This window comes from Fusarium vanettenii (genome assembly GCF_000151355.1).
Source record: "Fusarium vanettenii 77-13-4 chromosome 5 genomic scaffold NECHAsca_5_chr5_3_0, whole genome shotgun sequence".
NCBI classification, from domain to species: domain Eukaryota; kingdom Fungi; phylum Ascomycota; class Sordariomycetes; order Hypocreales; family Nectriaceae; genus Fusarium; species Fusarium vanettenii.
Genome location: NW_003315878.1, coordinates 934,634 through 951,648, shown reverse-complemented (window position 1 = coordinate 951,648; position 17,015 = coordinate 934,634). Strand labels below are relative to the sequence as shown.

At 53.1% G+C, this 17,015-nt stretch overlaps 4 protein-coding genes across 4 annotated transcripts; 3 read left to right on the top strand and 1 right to left on the bottom strand.

The window, feature by feature from the left end:
* Nucleotides 1–59: 59 nt before the first annotated feature.
* NECHADRAFT_40970 (uncharacterized protein) lies at nucleotides 60–5,458 on the top strand (the record flags this gene model as incomplete). Its single annotated transcript, XM_003051156.1, has 3 exons — nucleotides 60–123; nucleotides 177–4,483; nucleotides 4,625–5,458. 3 exons carry the CDS (start codon nucleotides 60–62, stop codon nucleotides 5,456–5,458), a joined length of 5,205 nt encoding a protein of 1,734 aa, XP_003051202.1.
* Nucleotides 5,459–11,192: 5,734 nt separating this feature from the next.
* NECHADRAFT_41592 (uncharacterized protein) lies at nucleotides 11,193–12,606 on the top strand (the record flags this gene model as incomplete). The annotated part of the gene is made up of 6 exons (XM_003051155.1): nucleotides 11,193–11,327; nucleotides 11,432–11,448; nucleotides 11,498–11,586; nucleotides 11,639–11,906; nucleotides 11,957–12,419; nucleotides 12,478–12,606. The coding sequence occupies 6 exons, from the start codon at nucleotides 11,193–11,195 to the stop codon at nucleotides 12,604–12,606; spliced, it is 1,101 nt and encodes a 366-aa protein (XP_003051201.1).
* A 248-nt stretch (nucleotides 12,607–12,854) lies between these two features.
* Nucleotides 12,855–13,773, bottom strand: NECHADRAFT_61179 (uncharacterized protein). The gene has a single exon (XM_003050767.1). The coding sequence runs from the start codon at nucleotides 13,734–13,736 to the stop codon at nucleotides 13,080–13,082; it is 657 nt and encodes a 218-aa protein (XP_003050813.1). The 5' UTR covers nucleotides 13,737–13,773; the 3' UTR covers nucleotides 12,855–13,079.
* A 1,137-nt stretch (nucleotides 13,774–14,910) lies between these two features.
* On the top strand, nucleotides 14,911–16,020 carry NECHADRAFT_16073 (uncharacterized protein; the record flags this gene model as incomplete). Its single annotated transcript, XM_003051154.1, has 3 exons — nucleotides 14,911–15,292; nucleotides 15,357–15,808; nucleotides 15,886–16,020. Coding segments are annotated over 3 exons (969 nt in total), but the record flags the coding sequence as incomplete, so codon positions are not given.
* Between the last annotated feature and the right edge of the window lie 995 nt (nucleotides 16,021–17,015).

The following is a 17,015-nucleotide window of genomic DNA, read 5'->3' as shown; positions in this document are numbered from 1 at the left end:
ACCACCAAGTCCTTGTCTAGAGGGGGACCGCCTTGGGTCCCCTGGACAATCCCGCAGCCATGGCGCCCGCCGGAGGAGGAAACATCAAGGTGGTGGTGAGGTGTCGACCTTTCAACGGTAGAGGTAAGTCTTTTGCATGAGCTTGGACTGAAAGGGCGGTGCTGAACGGCATGCAGAAATCGATCGAGGTTCAAAATGTGTCATCGAAATGAAAGGGAACCAGACGGTTCTATCCGCCCCCGATGGACACCAAGGCAAGAGCGCCAAAGATCTGGCGCCCAAGGCCTTTGCATTCGATCGATCATACTGGTCTTTTAACAAGAGCGATCCCAATTACGCCGGCCAGTCTAATCTTTTCGATGATCTGGGACAGCCCCTGCTTGACAATGCCTTCCAAGGCTACAACAACTGTATTTTTGCCTACGGTCAGACCGGTTCCGGAAAGTCGTACTCGATGATGGGATACGGCAAGGAGATCGGTATCATTCCCATGATTTGTCAGGACATGTTTAAGAGAATAGAGTCCATTCAAGCGGACGGGACGACAAAATGCACCGTCGAGGTCTCATATCTGGAAATTTACAACGAGCGAGTCCGCGATCTGCTCAACCCATCGACAAAGGGCAACCTCAAGGTTCGAGAACATCCTTCTACCGGTCCTTACGTCGAAGATCTCGCCAAGCTCGCCGTAAAGGGGTTCCAGGAAATCGAGCACCTTATGGACGAAGGCAACAAAGCCCGAACCGTCGCCGCGACCAACATGAACGAAACATCCAGTCGAAGTCACGCTGTCTTTACCCTCATGTTGACGCAGAAGAAGTACGATCTGGATACCAAGATGGAGATGGAAAAGGTGGCCAAGATCAGTCTGGTCGATCTGGCAGGTTCCGAACGAGCTACGTCGACTGGTGCAACGGGTGCTCGACTGAAGGAAGGTGCTGAAATCAACCGATCGCTATCGACACTAGGTCGTGTCATTGCTGCCCTGGCCGATTTGTCTACGGGAGGAAAGAAGAAGAAAGGTGGTGGTCAAGTCCCATACCGAGACAGTGTCTTGACATGGTTGTTGAAGGACTCGCTGGGTGGAAACAGTATGACGGCCATGATTGCAGCTATCAGTCCTGCCGATATCAACTACGACGAAACCCTGAGTACACTACGTTACGCCGATTCTGCCAAGCGCATCAAGAACCACGCAGTTGTCAACGAAGATGCCAATGCCCGCATGATACGAGAACTCAAGGAGGAATTGATGCTTTTGAGAAGCAAACTTGGTCATGGACCGGCCCCTGCTGGAGCTGCTTCATCAGGACCCGCCGACAAGGTCTATGCTGAAGGCACGCCGCTCGAGAAGCAGATGGTCAGCATTACTGGCGCGGACGGTGTTGTGAAGACAGTTTCAAAGGCAGAGATCGCAGAGCAACTGAGCCAGAGTGAGAAGCTTCTTACGGATCTGAATCAGACATGGGAGGAGAAGCTTCTCAAAACGGAGGAGATTCACAAGGAGCGTGAAGCTGCCCTGGAAGAACTCGGAATTAGCATTGAGAAGGGTTTTGTGGGTTTGCACACTCCCAAGAAGATGCCCCATCTTGTCAACTTGTCAGATGACCCCCTCCTCGCTGAGTGTCTCGTCTACAATCTCAAGCCCGGAACAACGACAGTGGGCAATGTCGACACCAATGCGGATCACCAAGCGAACATCCGACTTAATGGAAGCCGAATTCTTCACGACCACTGTACCTTTGACAACGCAGCCGATGGAACTGTGACAGTTATTCCAAGCGAAGGTGCTTCAGTCATGGTTAACGGAAAGCGTATCACAGAACCGACACAACTTCACTCTGGATACCGTATCATTTTTGGCGACTTCCACATCTTCCGATTCAACCATCCCATGGAAGCGAGAGCAGAACGAGCTGAAGTGGAGAGACCGCAGAGCTTACTTCGTCATTCTATCACTGCAAGCCAGCTCCAGGCGCTGGAGCGAAGTTCTCCTTCACCAAGCCCTCGTCCTGGTCATGAAAGATCTTTTAGTAGGGTATCTGAATTTGGCGATTCTCGACCAGACTCACCAGCTTTATCTCAACGGAACGGCCGTGACTCGGATTGGTCTTTCGCCAGACGTGAAGCCGCCGGAGCGATTCTTGGAAGTGATCAAAACTTTACTAGTCTCAACGACGAGGAACTGAATGCATTGTTCGAAGATGTCCAGAGGGCGAGGGCAGAGCGAGTGAACGGTCGTGATGATGGAGACGACTCGGAATCTTCTTATCCTATCCGTGACAAGTATTTGTCAAACGGCACCATGGACAATCTATCTCTGGACACAGCGTTGACGATGCCCTCGACACCAAAGCAAGGCGAGCCAGATGAAAAGCTCAGAGAGGTTCGAGAAGAGCTGCAGAACCAACTGGAAAAGCAAAAGGAGGAATACCAAGACCAGCTGAAGAATGCAGAAGCGGCGAACGTTGAGATTGAGGAGATCAAGCAAGAGAAGGTAAAGATGGAGGCAGCGCTAAAGGAGCTGAAGGAGGATATGCAGAAGCAGCTCAACCATCAACGGAAGCAGTTCGAGGAGAAGATTGAAAAGATGGACCCCCTGAAGATGCCGAAGAAGAGCCCGACTCTCTCTGAAGAGGAAATTGGGCTGGCGAAGCGTTCTGTCAAGGTCTGGAAAGGTCAGCACTATGTCAAGATGGCAGAGATGGTACTACAGAACGCCGCGATTCTCAAGGAAGCCCAGATCATGAGTCACGAACTCGATGAGAGCGTCGTCTTCCAGTTTGCCGTGGTCGACATTGGCCATGTACTCTGTTCATCTTATGATATGGTCCTCAACGGCCTGACGGGCGAGGGCGACGACATTGCCCTGGAACAGGCCCCCAAGCCATGCATTGGCGTTCGAGTGGTTGATTTCAAGAACAGCGTGGTCCACCTATGGAGTCTCGAGAAACTGCATGATAGGGTGCGGCAGATGCGACAGATGCACCAGTACCTAGACCAGCCCGAATACGCGCAACACCTCAGCCTCGACAACCCGTTTGTGGAGACCTGCATGCCATCATACACTCTGGTGGGTGAGGTTGATGTGCCGTTGAAGGCTGTCTTCGAGTGTCGAGTCCAGGATTCGGTTCTTGATGTCCTATCCCCTTACACATCTCATGTTGTTGGTATCATCAAGCTTTCTCTTGAGCCTTCACATGCACGTGCGCCTACAAACACCCTCAAGTTCAACGTTGTCATGCACGAGCTCATCGGCTTCGCAGAGCGAGAAGGCACTGAGGTGCATGCCCAACTCTTCATCCCTGGTATCTCCGAGGAAGATGGTATCACCACAACCCAGATGATCAAGGACTTTGACGAGGGCCCTATCCGTTTCGAGAGTGTCCATAGCATGAGCATTCCTCTCTTCGCATCCCATGATGTCACTTTGAGGGTTGCCATCTTCGCCAAGGTATCCACAATGCACTTGGACAAGCTCCTTAGTTGGGATGATATGAGGGATGCGGTGCCTGTGAGAGACGACATAGCCAAAGCAACCCGTATCAATGAGTCTCAGTTCTTCACCCAGGAGAAGCACGACCTATTGTCCCGGGTCCAGATCATGGAGCTCAACGAGATGGGTGAGTATAGCGCAGTGGAAGTGACTCAGACGAACGAGTTGGATACTGGAACCTTCCAGCTACACCAAGGCCTGCAAAGAAGGATTGGAATCAACATTTCCCACAGCTCTGGCGATGCCCTCCCATGGGGTGGCGTTACTTCTGTCCGCGTTGGAAGGATCCAGCTTGTTGACTCTGCCGGAAAGACACCTGACATGGGCGCCAATGAGCCGGATATCCTTTTGAAACTGTCGCAGAGCCCAATCTTCCGGGAGAATGCCAACGGTACCAAAAGCCTCACCATCTATGCCCAGTGGGATTCAAGTGTGCACAACTCATTGCTCCTTGATCGAGTTACTCAGGACAAGTATCGGGTGCAGATGACCATTTCATGGGAGATCAGCTCCGAGAAGCTGGCAGAGCCGATGAAGTTTTCGCAAAAGGTTTGTGTGCAAATTCTGTCGAGAACCTTTGTGCGTCAGACTTCCATGTTCTCGGCCCTGTGGCAGAATATCCGATTTGTGCGGTCCTCGACAGGCATCTTCACTCTCACCATGCGCCCTGCTCCGATCAAGAAGGTGGGTGACTTGTGGAGGCTGAACAGCCAGCACGACTATGTCAAGGGAGAGGAGAACTTGACAAGCTGGACCCCCAGAGGCGTGTCCCTGGTGAGCGACTTTATCACAGCTCGCAGAAAGAAGAGGCGCGCCGCGGATATTAATACCACTGAGACTATCCTCGCCAAGCTTGGTTTTGATGGAACGAACGCGAAGCCCGACCAAAAGGAACCGTCGCCCTCGCCCTCTCCGGAGCTCAAGCCAATTATCCCCAGCGATGACGACCTCCTTCATGATACGCCCGAACCCTCTCCGGCTCCCTCGGTGCACGAACAGGAGGTGCAGGAGGCGCCTCTCGATGAGGAAGAGGTTGAGGAGCCTCAAGAGCCCAAGGAAGAGGATGAAGTCAAGGAGGGAGAGCCTGAGCAGGGAGAACTCGAGGATGGAAACCCCGATGACGAGGAGCCCAAGGACGGGGAATCCAAGGCCGAGGAGCAAAAGGCTGAAAACGCAGAAGACGCAACGCCAGAAGCCACAACAGAGGAGGTTACGCCGACCAAGGTGGAAGAGCCACAACCCAAGCCAGAGTATGACGAGGAGCAGACGGATCTGCTGCAGAAATGCTTGAAGCTCTGGAAGACATTCCCCGACCCCTTAACAAATCTCCTCAGCCCAGCGAACATAGCGCCACCAACAGATGGACTCATGACCAATGCGCCATTGCAACCAACACTTGTCGCGACGGTCATCCGTATTCCCAAGAACCCCAAGGTGCTGAAGGGTGGATACCTGTTGGTCCCCAACAGCGACTCGACGCGTTGGGTCAAGAGGTTTGTCGAGCTACGACGACCATACCTTCACCTTCATTCGGCTGGTGATGGTGATGAGGTTGGACTGGTAAGCTTGCGCAACTCGCGCATTGACAGTCAGCCTGGAGTGCTTGCCCTACTCAACGGATCCGATGACTACGACAATGCATCAGATCACAGCGGACAGACGGGTGGATCCGACTTTACCCCAGGACATCGGCGAACCTCGTCAGGCCGTGTGATCTCTACCATCTGGACGGGAACGGGCGGGGGAGCCTCAAGCGGGGGCGCCGGCCTACAACGCCTTCCCGAACGGATGCAGTCGGCGGTGTTTGCCATATACGGGACGGACAACACGTGGCTATTTGCAGCTCGAAGCGAACGGGACAAGATGGACTGGATCTTCCGGATCGACCAGACATACTTGTCGGGCAACGACAGCTTGTCAGGAAGCGGGATGGCCAGCCCGTACCCGGGAAGCGAATACTAGGGGAGAGAGTCTGAGGCGGAATCATGACGTGAAACGTTCTCACTTTGGGCATATAATTTTCTTTGTTACTTATTTGACGGTGAATTAGATGAGATGACTTATACCCCCGTAGGAGGAGGAGGGAAACGCAGATGATGTAGACTTTTTCAGCCAGAAAATTTGGATATATCTTAGACAAGTAGCTCCGAGAGCTTTGCAGAGGCGGGACATGGAGGGAGAAATTGCAAGCTGGATGGAGACCAGATAATGCAGGAAGAATGTTGACAATGGATGATCTGCTTCTGTTGGTGACCAACAATCGAGACAAAGGCGTCTTGCTTGTCTCATAGTCTATGGCTGTGACTGGCTGGATAGTCACGCAGCACTGTTGGTGGCTTCAAGAGGATACTAATTAGGCAGATAATAGAGGAACTTGTGCTCCGTGGCCAAGATTTTATGTGTGGCAATGCTACACAAGACTGCACCAGGGATGGGTTGGAAAAAAAAACCAAGAGAAAAAGAAACAAAGGCCTTTTTCCTTGGACTTTTGTCTATACGGGGTGAAACATGCATGCCGCCGAGGTTTGAAATGCGCAGCGCAAGCCACGCTGGGAGGGGGTTGACGATGCAGGGCTGTGTACGCGGCGAGGAGTTGTGGACGGTGAGAGAATATATCGAGATGGATGCATATGATACATGATGCATAATGTACAGTACATAGATGATGTCGGGTTGATTCCACTAGACTGCATCAACAAGCTCAATAGCGTGTGTTGTTATCTTGAGGTTGCTTTGAAGTTGCTCAGGATGCAGATGGACAGATGGAAGACGAGGACCAACAACAACAACCCGGGACGGGTAGCCGCAGACAAAAGAAACTTCCCGTCCCTTGGGGAGGAAAAGGAGTAGGGGATAGTCCCAAGGATCAGGTCTAGGAGCCACACTCTTGACCAACACCTCGGAATCTTGATAAAGCACTGTTGGTATCCGTACGGGCTCGCTAATCCAAACTTACCTCGGCTTGGAACCGCAGCCCAGCATCAGGCCACTCTAAAACTCCCCTGAATAGTTATGGGTCTTTGCTCTGCTCTCTTCCCGAGATATCACGACTTTTCGCTCCTCGGGCTTTTTGACCAGCCGAGTCGCGTGCAAGGGGTGAAGCACAAGAGAGAGAGAAAGTGGAGGACAAAGATAGTACGTACTGCTACTACGTTGTAGCAGCTTCTGTGGGCGACTGACCAGGGAATGATGCCCAAGCAGGCAGAGAAGCGCTCTGGTTCGGTCGGATATAAGGGCAGGGGGGACTAACAAGAAACATTTGTCGGTCAAGGCGGCTAATAATTTATTATTAAGTCGAGCGAGTTGTTCAACTTGGTTTGGTTTCTGAGCATACTTTTTTATGTTGCATCGTCTCTGGTTAGGGAGGTGGAGGGGGACCCAGCGGCGCGGACGGACTTGGAATTCATGCAAAAACGAACGGAATATTCCATCCAGAGGCTCATTTCCATGAGACGGAAGCTAGGAAGTTTAAAAAAGGCTCAGGGATGTGCGTGCGTGCGTGCTTTTGGTTTGTCTTTGAGAGAGCAGCAAAGGCGGCACAGCACACAAAGCACAACTTGAACAAAGGACGCTAGAGAGGCATGAAGATCTCACTCGAGATGGGAAACCCGAGAGAGGAACATGGGAAAGAAAAATGATACGTCCTCGGCGTGGCTCCGAGACTGTCTATTCGCCCGCCGTCCGGCCGGCATCTGTGGCCCAAGCAGAGAGAGGGAGACAGGCACCGTTTCACCTACTCATGTCCGGGTCGTGCAACAGGGTATGGACTTGCTGTCACGACTCGTGTGGAAAATGATATGATGGGAGACCCAGATCATCGGAAGTGACAACCTTTACCGGATCACCGTCATGGGGGAGGGAGAAGTAAGCAAAGCAAAGCAAGCAGGCTCTCATTTGCATCCATCCCAGCCAGAGAGGGACAAGCAACAACAAGAACCCTTACACTCAAGATCAAACACCTCGAGTCAAGTACCCAGCAGCCAGACCCAGGCTGGCGGGTCACACACCTCTCCACCCCCTCTTGAGAAGCTAGGTTGTTCGTCCCGTCAGCCGTGACCCTTTCTTTCTGCGTCGCGGACGTTGACCGCAAGCGAAAAACATGATGCGAACGAATGATGACCTTATCAATATGTTATCCCCGAGGTCATCGCGGGTAATTTACAATAACCGCCGGGGGGGGCTTAAAGCAGGGGGTTAAGAAAGATGGAGTGAGGTTTGCTAGAAGTGAGGGGGGAAGCCAAAGACGGAAAAAGCAACGAGACTCAGGGTTTCTTCTGCTGGGCCGCCAAACATTACCCGCGACTACGGGACCCCTTCCCTTCCCTTCCCGGGCTTCCCTGGCCCTGACCCATAAAGGCTGGAACGCCGAGTGATCGGCAAGCCCCCATCTCCTTGGGAACCTGTAGACTGGTAGAGCCATTATTTATTGAACAGAGAGAAAGAAGGAAAGCTGCCTCAGGCTCATGAGTCGGAAGGTTTAGTCAGAGAATAGACTAGCATGGGCAGACGTCGAGTTTAGAAGAACGGGGCATCTTTGGGGGCCCGGGCTACTGTAGAGGTGCGGGACGGTGCGAGGGCCGGCAAAAGCCAAAGCCAGTTCCGTTTCCAAGAAGTCGGAAACGGGGGGCACGACCAAGATTCAGCCTTTGGTGATGGTGAGTAACGGGAGAGAGATTGAGTTTATGTTGTCTCAGACTCTAATCGAAGGCGTTTTTCCCCCCAAGATGCGCTTTCTAGACGATTCCCATATGCAGTATACCGTAAGACTGCAAGACTTGCGATTCTCATTCCCCATCTCGAGGCCCCTCATCGTTTTGAGGGGTTTGTTAATCATCCCGTCCACGCGTGCCGGCAGGCTAGGCGAGTAGCGTGTGCCCTAGGCTGGCTATCAGAGTCAAGAGAAGCATGGCACGTTCTATTTAGACCGCATTTTCATTGCAACATTAGTGTTGTGATTCGGGCGGCGGTTTCGCAGTTTAGTGCACTCCAGTTTCCATCTTATCGCGCAAGTGATGCCATCGTCTTTTTTGTTACCACTCCGCGTTTAGGTCGGGATATCGGGATTCAATAATCTGCCGTTCGTTATACCGTTTCAACGGCCACGGGAGCTTTTGCTCCATTTCGCCGGGGGTGCTTGACAACGGTGGTCTGCCCATTACTGCGGATATCTCTGCAGAGGCGAATTCACAAGACCATCGGTAATACCATGATATTACCTCCGTTCATGACCGTGTGATCCTCTTTGTTTGTGCAAGACTCGTTTCTTTCTTCCCCTGGACGTTGAAATTGCTCGGTTACCAAGGCACGGCATAGGTTGTTTCTGGACGTCTTGCCATACTCGGCAGGTAGTTCGCCGGCTCATTTCGCGCCTTCCTTGATGCTTCCACTTCCAAGTCCACGTCCACGTCCACTTGTTCCTGCTATTCCTATTCCATTTCTATTCCCGTCCCGCTCTCGGTTCCGGTCCCGTCTAATCCATCCCATCCATTCATGGGTAGGTAGCTTCTATCCCACTCCTTCTCTTGTCTCTTGTCTCCTCTCGTTTCTTTTCTTCCCCGGACATCATCGTTGTCAGAACCAACACCCAACACCCAAGAAAACACACCTGCTACGTCACCTCACGTCTCCCGGATCCGTCCTGTCGGTTCCCTCCCGTCCTTACAGGCTCCGTCGCAATCTCCCGCGATCCCCGTCGCTAGCCCATCTCTTGGGGGCTGGGCTCCCTGAGCTGAGCTGAGCTGAGCCGCCGAGCTGGATACACTACAGTGCCGACACACACTGACATAGTAACTAGCCAGCCAGTTGTCAACTCGCCCGTCAGCCACACAGACGATCGGATAGTAACCAAGCATCTCGTGTCAGTCAGTCCCCCGTCGCACAAACGCTCTCGCGGAGCACCGCGAACCCTTTCACAGATTTCCCCGGAGCACACACCCAACGCTTCCAACGTTCCCACACCCCCGGGCCTCTTTTTCCCCTTTCCCCCTCCAAAAGGCATTGTTCATTTCCAAGCCGCCGGGAACGTGGTCACTTTTCCCGACCCAGGCTCTCGGATCCTGGCCCCAGTCCACTGGGTTAGCCTATCCAGGTTGTTGGGACCCCTTTGAACTTTACTCTGTGGGAGACAAACGAACGGCGACGGCCGACCCTGACGAAAGAGGTTTCTCGTTCACAACGAGGACTGGGATAGGACAGGCATCTGCGGCGGATAAGTCGCCGAGACAAAGACACTCAGTTTATCCACAACTCGCTCTTACAGAAGTACAAGGCGAGAACCGGACGAAACCGCACCGACGCCTAAACTTGACTCGCTGCTTTGGAAATTTGTTGGTCTGAAATTACGCACGCACCTGCGCACACGGTGTTGTTGACGCCTTCTTTTGCTCGCTCGCTCGTGAACTGGTGCCCTGCTGACGCGAGTTTGCCAAGCTTGGGCCCGCGCTTCTGGGGCTAAGGAGCTGTGGGCGTCTGTGTGGTGGAGAGCCACATAGAGAGGGAGGATTGCATCCCTTGCCCTTACTGACTTGCCTCGGGCTCTGCCTCCTCACAGCTCATTCTGCACGTCTGCTTGGCCGAGATTGGTGCTCAGACCGTCCCGAGCTTTGCCTTTGGGTGTGGTGGTGTGCATGGGATTGCTGCTCGAGGGGGTCCCGGTATCACAACCACAACCCGACTGACTGGGTCGCCTCTTGTTCCGGTGCTCGAGACCGGGGGCGGTCGACGCCAAAAGACTGGAGATACGGGCGACCCTAGAAACGCCCACCACACCTGGTATTGGTAGGGCTCGTGGCTTTTGGCTGGAGAGCCGAGAGCCAGATACCCGTCCCAAGCTGCTGGGTCCTTGGGTTCCTTTGGGTCTCATCCTAGCCCACGCCGCATCCACTCGCTCGACGAGTCTGGTCGCACCAGGTCTTTGGGTCATTCTGGTGTGGTTCTTGGTTCCCTTCTTCTGGTGCCTCCATCTCTCTTTACCTTGTCTTGCCTTGCCTTACCTACCTTAGCTGGTGCCCCAGAGAGCGGGGATTCTATCCAAGCTTCTTGTCCTTCTCCATTTCCACCTCCAGCTTCTATTCCCAAATTAATTTCTCGCACCTCGGTCTGGTCCTGTCCCCTTGTCCTTGACTCCTGGACCTCGCCGGCATTTTGGCTCCTGGCTGGTTTATTAGCCAAGTTGTCCCAAAACGACTAAACCCTTTTGCCGTACTTCAAACCACTTCTTCCTGTCTCTTGTTCTGACCCCCATTCCCCCCTCATCAACAAGACCAGACCAGGCTCGCTCCGCAACACCATCACCAATACCCCCATAGCTGGGCGCACATCTCTGGCCTTTCTGGCCTCGTCCTCGCCACCACCTTCGGCATATGTCTCTGGCCCCGCTCACTGCGCCTGGCATTTGACCCTCACCAACTTTTCTGATCTCGGTGTTTGTAGATCGTTGGATCCTCCGATCTTTCAACCAAGGCACTCCTTTTCCGCGCCGGGTCCTGAGTGTTGATCGCCACTGGTAGCCCCCAACGGTCTCCCTTGGACAGTTTCACTGGCTTCTCACTCATTCACGAAACCGTTGGTCTGAGCTACTTGTATCCACCACATCCGTTTTGAGCTCCTCTGTGCTACCGTTGGATGGCACTGCTGGCCTTGTTGCTGTCATCTCTTTTGCTGGTGTAACTGAGTCTATTCTATTACAGTCGCGGTGATGCCTAGACGACCAGCTCAATCATCCAACCGAGAGAATATGCCTGCCTCCTCTCCCTCCAGCTTTAACCATTTTCAATTCACTTTCAACTGCTCCGCCTCAAACTCGGGCAAAAATAGCTTTATAGAGCCTGATGTGTGTATTTGCTTTTTCATTTACCATGGCCCTTGGGGGTTTTATCCTTGCCCTTGAATTGTCTGAACTGGTCGTTGTGGATGTGCTGACATTTGTTCGTGTAGCCCGACGCACAGGATATGTAAGTCTCGGACACCAACCTGGCTTCGTTGTCTAACCAGGCTGATCAGCATCCTCAGAGACTCTGAATCCCTGACCGACAGTGTACAAAACTTCCCAGAAGAATTTGGTCGCACATACCATGCTTACCGCGCTGGTTGTGAGTTCAGCCTCTGTCCTGACCGGTTCTCTCGCTCACCATCCTACTCTAGCTTACAATTTCCCCAACGATCAGCCAGAGCGAGAGCGCCTAGACCTACAAAATGAAGCCTTGGTGAAGCTCTTTGGCGGGCGGCTGTTCTTTGCTCCCTTGTCAAGGACGACTCCGCCTAGAAGCATGCTGGATATCGCTACAGGTACTGGTGACTGGGCTATCAAGATGGGGGATTTGTTTCCACAAACTGAGGTAGTTGCTACCGATCTCTCACCTATTCAACCTCGAAACGTACCGCCAAACGTGAGTTTTTACGTTGAAGACTCGTATGTCTCCTTTACTCCAGCCTCTTCCTAATGCTTAACCGGATTTCTAGTTCTGAGCCTTGGGATTACTCTCAGCCCTTCGATTACATCCATACCCGAGTCACTTCTGGCTGCTGGTCCAACTTCAAGGAGCAGATAGCCGACCAGGCTTTCCAATCATTAACCCCTGGAGGCTGGTTCGAATCTCAGGAGTATGATGCCACGGTCAAATGCGACGACAACACCCTCGATGCGAATGGCCACCTTGCCACATGGTTCCGGGAAATCAAAGAGGCCTCGGCTACAATGGGTCGGCCTGCTGACGTTGCTGAAAATGCTCGGGAAGCGTATGAGCGGGCGGGGTTTGTTGATGTGCAGGAGCGTATCTTCAAGATGCCCATGAATGGCTGGCCCAAGGACGAGGGCCTCAAAGAGCTAGGACGCATGTGGGAGAGGAATTTCTTGATGGGTCTTAGCGGGTTCTCATTCACGCTTTTCAACCGTGTCTACCAGAGAACTCCTGCGCAGATCGAGGTGAGTTTAGCTCAAATGCGCCAACCTTTCTCGGAGTCAACTAACCGAGCCGATGCAGGTGTCACTTGTGGACGTACGCAGAGAACTCATCGACACACGAATACACGCCTGGATACCAGTTCACATCGTCATCGGTCGGAAGCCATTCCCGGGCGAGGGACCTATACCGCAGATGTCATTCTCATGAGACAGGAAACGGCCGAATTTGGATAGAACTTACTCGCCCACCCCAGCGAACGTAATGCATGCATCGATTGATGAAAGGGGAATGGAAGGAGATATGGCCATTACGAAACAGGGCCGGCATGCCTCTCGAGGCAGAAACACAGGATGCATAAGGCGCTCAGCAAGCCACCGATGGTTGATTTTGGAGATTCGTGTCCATGATACCCCTGAGCGACAAACAAGTACACCATAACGTCGACATGACCTGCATGACTAGAAGATAGCATTGAGATTAATTATTGGTACAATTTTGTGGATGGACAGCCTCAGAACCAGCCTCTCTTGTTCCGCACAGGTTGTTTCACGCACTTCCGACTGAAAGGGGCTCGACGCCATGCCCATCAGGCCATGCTCTTGATCTCGGCGACGGTTATCCTGGTACCTTCAGCTGAATCGACAGGCAACTCGGTTTCAGTCGAGTTCTCGAGTGTGTCATCAGACTCTGACAAGCCAGTCTAGCTCTCGAGCTTGATCTTCTGGCAGCAGCCTCTTCATGGCTTGCTTGGAAAGGAACTCATGGTCGCAGTACTCGAAACCCGGGACAACAGTCTCTGAAATGAGAAGGCCCTCTCCATGTTGTGTTTCATCATTGGTCGCCTTGCTGGGCAGCAGATAGCTTGCCTTCCAGACGTTGCCCTCGACGACCCACTGGATGCGCTCCCCTTGCTCGACAGCATGGCCAACGATAAAGGTCTCGACGCGACCATCGGGGTGGATAAGGACATAGCGACCACGGCCACGGTGTAGAGTGTGGATGACGCGGCTGCGGTTTCGGTGGAAGTTCCCTTGAGGACGACAAGGGGTGAGGAGGTAGTAGATCGTGGTGGAGAGGCGACGAGTGTTGATGTCGAAGCCTTCACGAGGAGGACCAGCAAGGGCTGTCGTCTGAGCAGAAAGAGCTTCGGACGGATACGGCGAAGGAATAGTGATGGAATCTTCGTCTGTTTGTTGGAAATATCCACCCTCCATGTGAGGAATCAGGGAGAGGGTGCGGATGAGGGCGTTGGTCCCGGGAGCCTCGGGCTCAGGGGAGCCGGTGAAGGAGGGCTTAACAGCACCCAAATCTGGTTGTTCAGGAATATACTCTCCCATCTTGCCTGAGCTGTGATTTTGAAGAAGTAGAAACTGTTGAAGCGGAAGATGGTGATCTCTTCTTGTCACATAAGAGAAAGCGAGTCCGTGACTTTTTTGTACTTGTGCGAGTTGGTAAGCATCGGCTGCAAGAAAGTGGCACAGCTGCGACTTGAATCGTTATCTTTAGACCGTGAACCGAGCTGACGGGAGACGTAACGTCTTTGTAAGTCGCTGAGTAAAGGTGAAAAGAAAAGGCCGAAAGTAGACCGTGATGCAAGGTGATGAGTGAGGATGGTGTATTGGGGGTTTGTTTCACAGGTCTGACATGGAGTCAGAGTCACCGAGCAAAGCCCACAGAGACAAACTGTTACAAGAAACGCTCCAGGGAGAAAACGGGATGGGTTTGGTTTGAAGTTGGAGTTGAAGCTATGGATATCTGATTGCTAGTCCCGCCTTGGCACTGGTCAGCAGTGATAAGGAGGTATGCCATGGTGGAGACTAGGATAGCACTGAGCATAAATATGTGGGGGAGGATACGCTCGTTGTTGGATCTGTAGTTTTGATAGCTAAGATGCTGCGAGATATGTATTGACTGTATGTTGTGTATATGCTTTCAATGTTCCTTGAGGTGGTGTTAGTCGTGGCTCCGATAAACGGTGATCGGAGAATAGGGGATTTGAGGCGCCATGTGCCACTCCAGCCAAGCCCCTGAAACGGTCTGTCATGTACCTGTTCTACAGCGTAGCCTTGCTCGAGTTTCAGGGGCCCCCTCGCTAACCGTCAGCGAGCCCCGCGGCCGCCGAAACCGTCGGTGGGTTGGACCCATGACGCAACCAGCTCGAATCTGCTCTCGGCTGAAAAGCTGCCTGCACCACCAGACACGCACCTCGTCTTTGTCGCCAACCCTTTGGGCTCGGTCATTGAATTTGTGTTGTATTCTAGGGAGGATACTCGAGCCTCATTATTTACGTAGATACCATCCTTTCGCCGAACCGAACCGCCCGAGGCTGGTGGTGGCTCGGCCATGTCTGCCGCCTGTCCTCATCGTCTGCTCGCCCGGTCGAGGCCGATACTCCTGCTAAGCCGTCGCTCCGCCGTCCTCGTCTCACGAACCGCTGCGCCCTGCCTCTTGCGACACCGTCTATTCTCGAAATGTCCTCCTCGACTCTCGCAGCAGCAGCGACATGACAAGGACCCGTACGAGCGCCTGCGAGAGGCGCGGCCATTGGTGCCGAACCCAGTGGCCCGCAAGTTTACCCAGGCGGGCAGCAGCCGTAACTCAAGGTTGATGGTGATAGCTACGGTCCTGGCTGCTGTTGGATTTTATCTCTTCAACTCGCAGACGGTACCCATCACCGGGCGGCGGCGGTTCAACTTTCTGTCCGACACGGTGGTGGCACGCGTGTACTCCAAAGCCGCTAGGGAGACAATTGAGCAGGTCAGGGCGCAGGGAGGACACTTTCTGTCCGACTGGGATCCGCGGACGAGGCTGGTCAAGAGGGTTATGAGCCGCTTGATCCCCGTGAGCGGAATGACGGACCTGAACTGGGAGATTTTTGTCATTGCCGACAGCAGTACGTGGTCCGAGGCTCAGTGGTGTTGTCAAGATGATCCGGCTGACATGTCTTGTGATGATAGGAACGGCCAATGCCTTTGTCCTACCTGGAGGCAAGGTGTTTGTGCACAGCGGAATCCTCAACGTCTGCCGCAATGAAGACGCCGTCGCCGCAGTCCTCGGGCACGAGATCGCACATAACACGGCATCGCACGCTGCGGAGAGACTGTCGGCGGCGTGGGTAGGAAATCTGACAGCAGGGAGTTTGTTCTTCCTTGCGGGAGCGCTCCCTGGGTTGGCGCTGTTTGGACTCTGGAACGTAGTCGGTGGTTACTATTTGCAAGACCTGCTTTTCTACCTTCCAATGGGTCGGAGACAGGAGAGTGAGGCTGATTATATTGGTCTTATGATGATGGCTGAGGCGTGCTACGATCCTAGAGAGGCAGTTGGTTTCTGGCAGAGGATGGATTCACTATCGCGAATGGGTGGTCAACCCGGGCAAGAAGTGCCAGAGATGCTTAGCACGCATCCTTCGGTAAGTCTGCCTCTCCTTTCACCTTGACAGTCTTTTCACTTTGACAGAAGCTGACGTGGTTTGTTTCTGTACGACAGAACGAAACCCGGATCGCCAAGATTAGCGAGTGGATGCCAAAGGCATTGGAGAAGCGGGAGGAGAGTGATTGCCGAGGGACGGCGGCGTTTGCGGACCGGTTTCGACAGGCGATGCGGCGAGGCGTCACTACGATTATTATATGATTTGGATATGGCTGAAGAGTACAGGAAAGACTATTATTATTGGATCGAGGTCAGAAGATGGAGTTTTGCTTAGGAAGGGCGTCATTATGCCCCTAGAGGAGCAACTTCTTGGGTGTATATTATGTATACAAGATGTGGCTTTTACTTTGTAGATGTTAAACCAGTAGAGTTACAAGAAAACTCCCAGCCTTTCATCACTTCTCCAAGCTTTCCCCTGCCCTGGCTGATCCCCCCCGGACCGAGGTGCCTGAAAGTTTGGCAATCACTTCACCGTGATAGGTGAGCTCTCCCCCGCCAGGAATGACGTCGGGGCCTTTTAGCGCGAGAAGGCGCCTTCCCCAGGTGCGATGTGCCCACTTCTTTGGGGGGAAGGGGCCGCCCGTGACCGCGTACCGAGGCAAGTGCCTCCCCACCTGCCGAGCCAACCTTTGCTTTCATCAGTCCAGGCTAACTAAAAAGGCAGGGCGACGCAGGCTTCGGAGAGAACTCCTTCTTTCCTCTTCTCCTTCAACTTTTCCGCCTTTGTCGAAACAACAACACTTGAAACTTCAGCCTTGCAGTCGCGTGATAGCCATTTGAAACTTGTCATCTTTTTTACTCTTAGACGCAATGGGCGAGACTTATACTACCGCCGAGGTGGGCAAGCACAAGGATGAGGCCAACGGCTTCTGGCTCATTGTCGAGAACGATGTTTACGACGTGTCAAGTATGTCTACCATTTGAGTGCTGGTCCCGATCATCAGTGCCAAACTCATCCCTCTCATGAAACACAGACTAACACGCGCATAGAGTTCCTGGAGGAGCACCCTGGCGGCGCAAAGATCCTTAAGCGCTGGTCTGGCAAGAACGCCACCAAGGCTTTCTGGAAGTACCACAACGAGGATGTTTTGAAGAAGTACGGCAAGGACCTCAAGATTGGTGCCGTCGGAGAGAGCGCCAAATTGTAGGAGGTCCAGCGACGAATTATCGACTTGGGGGGAACTCGA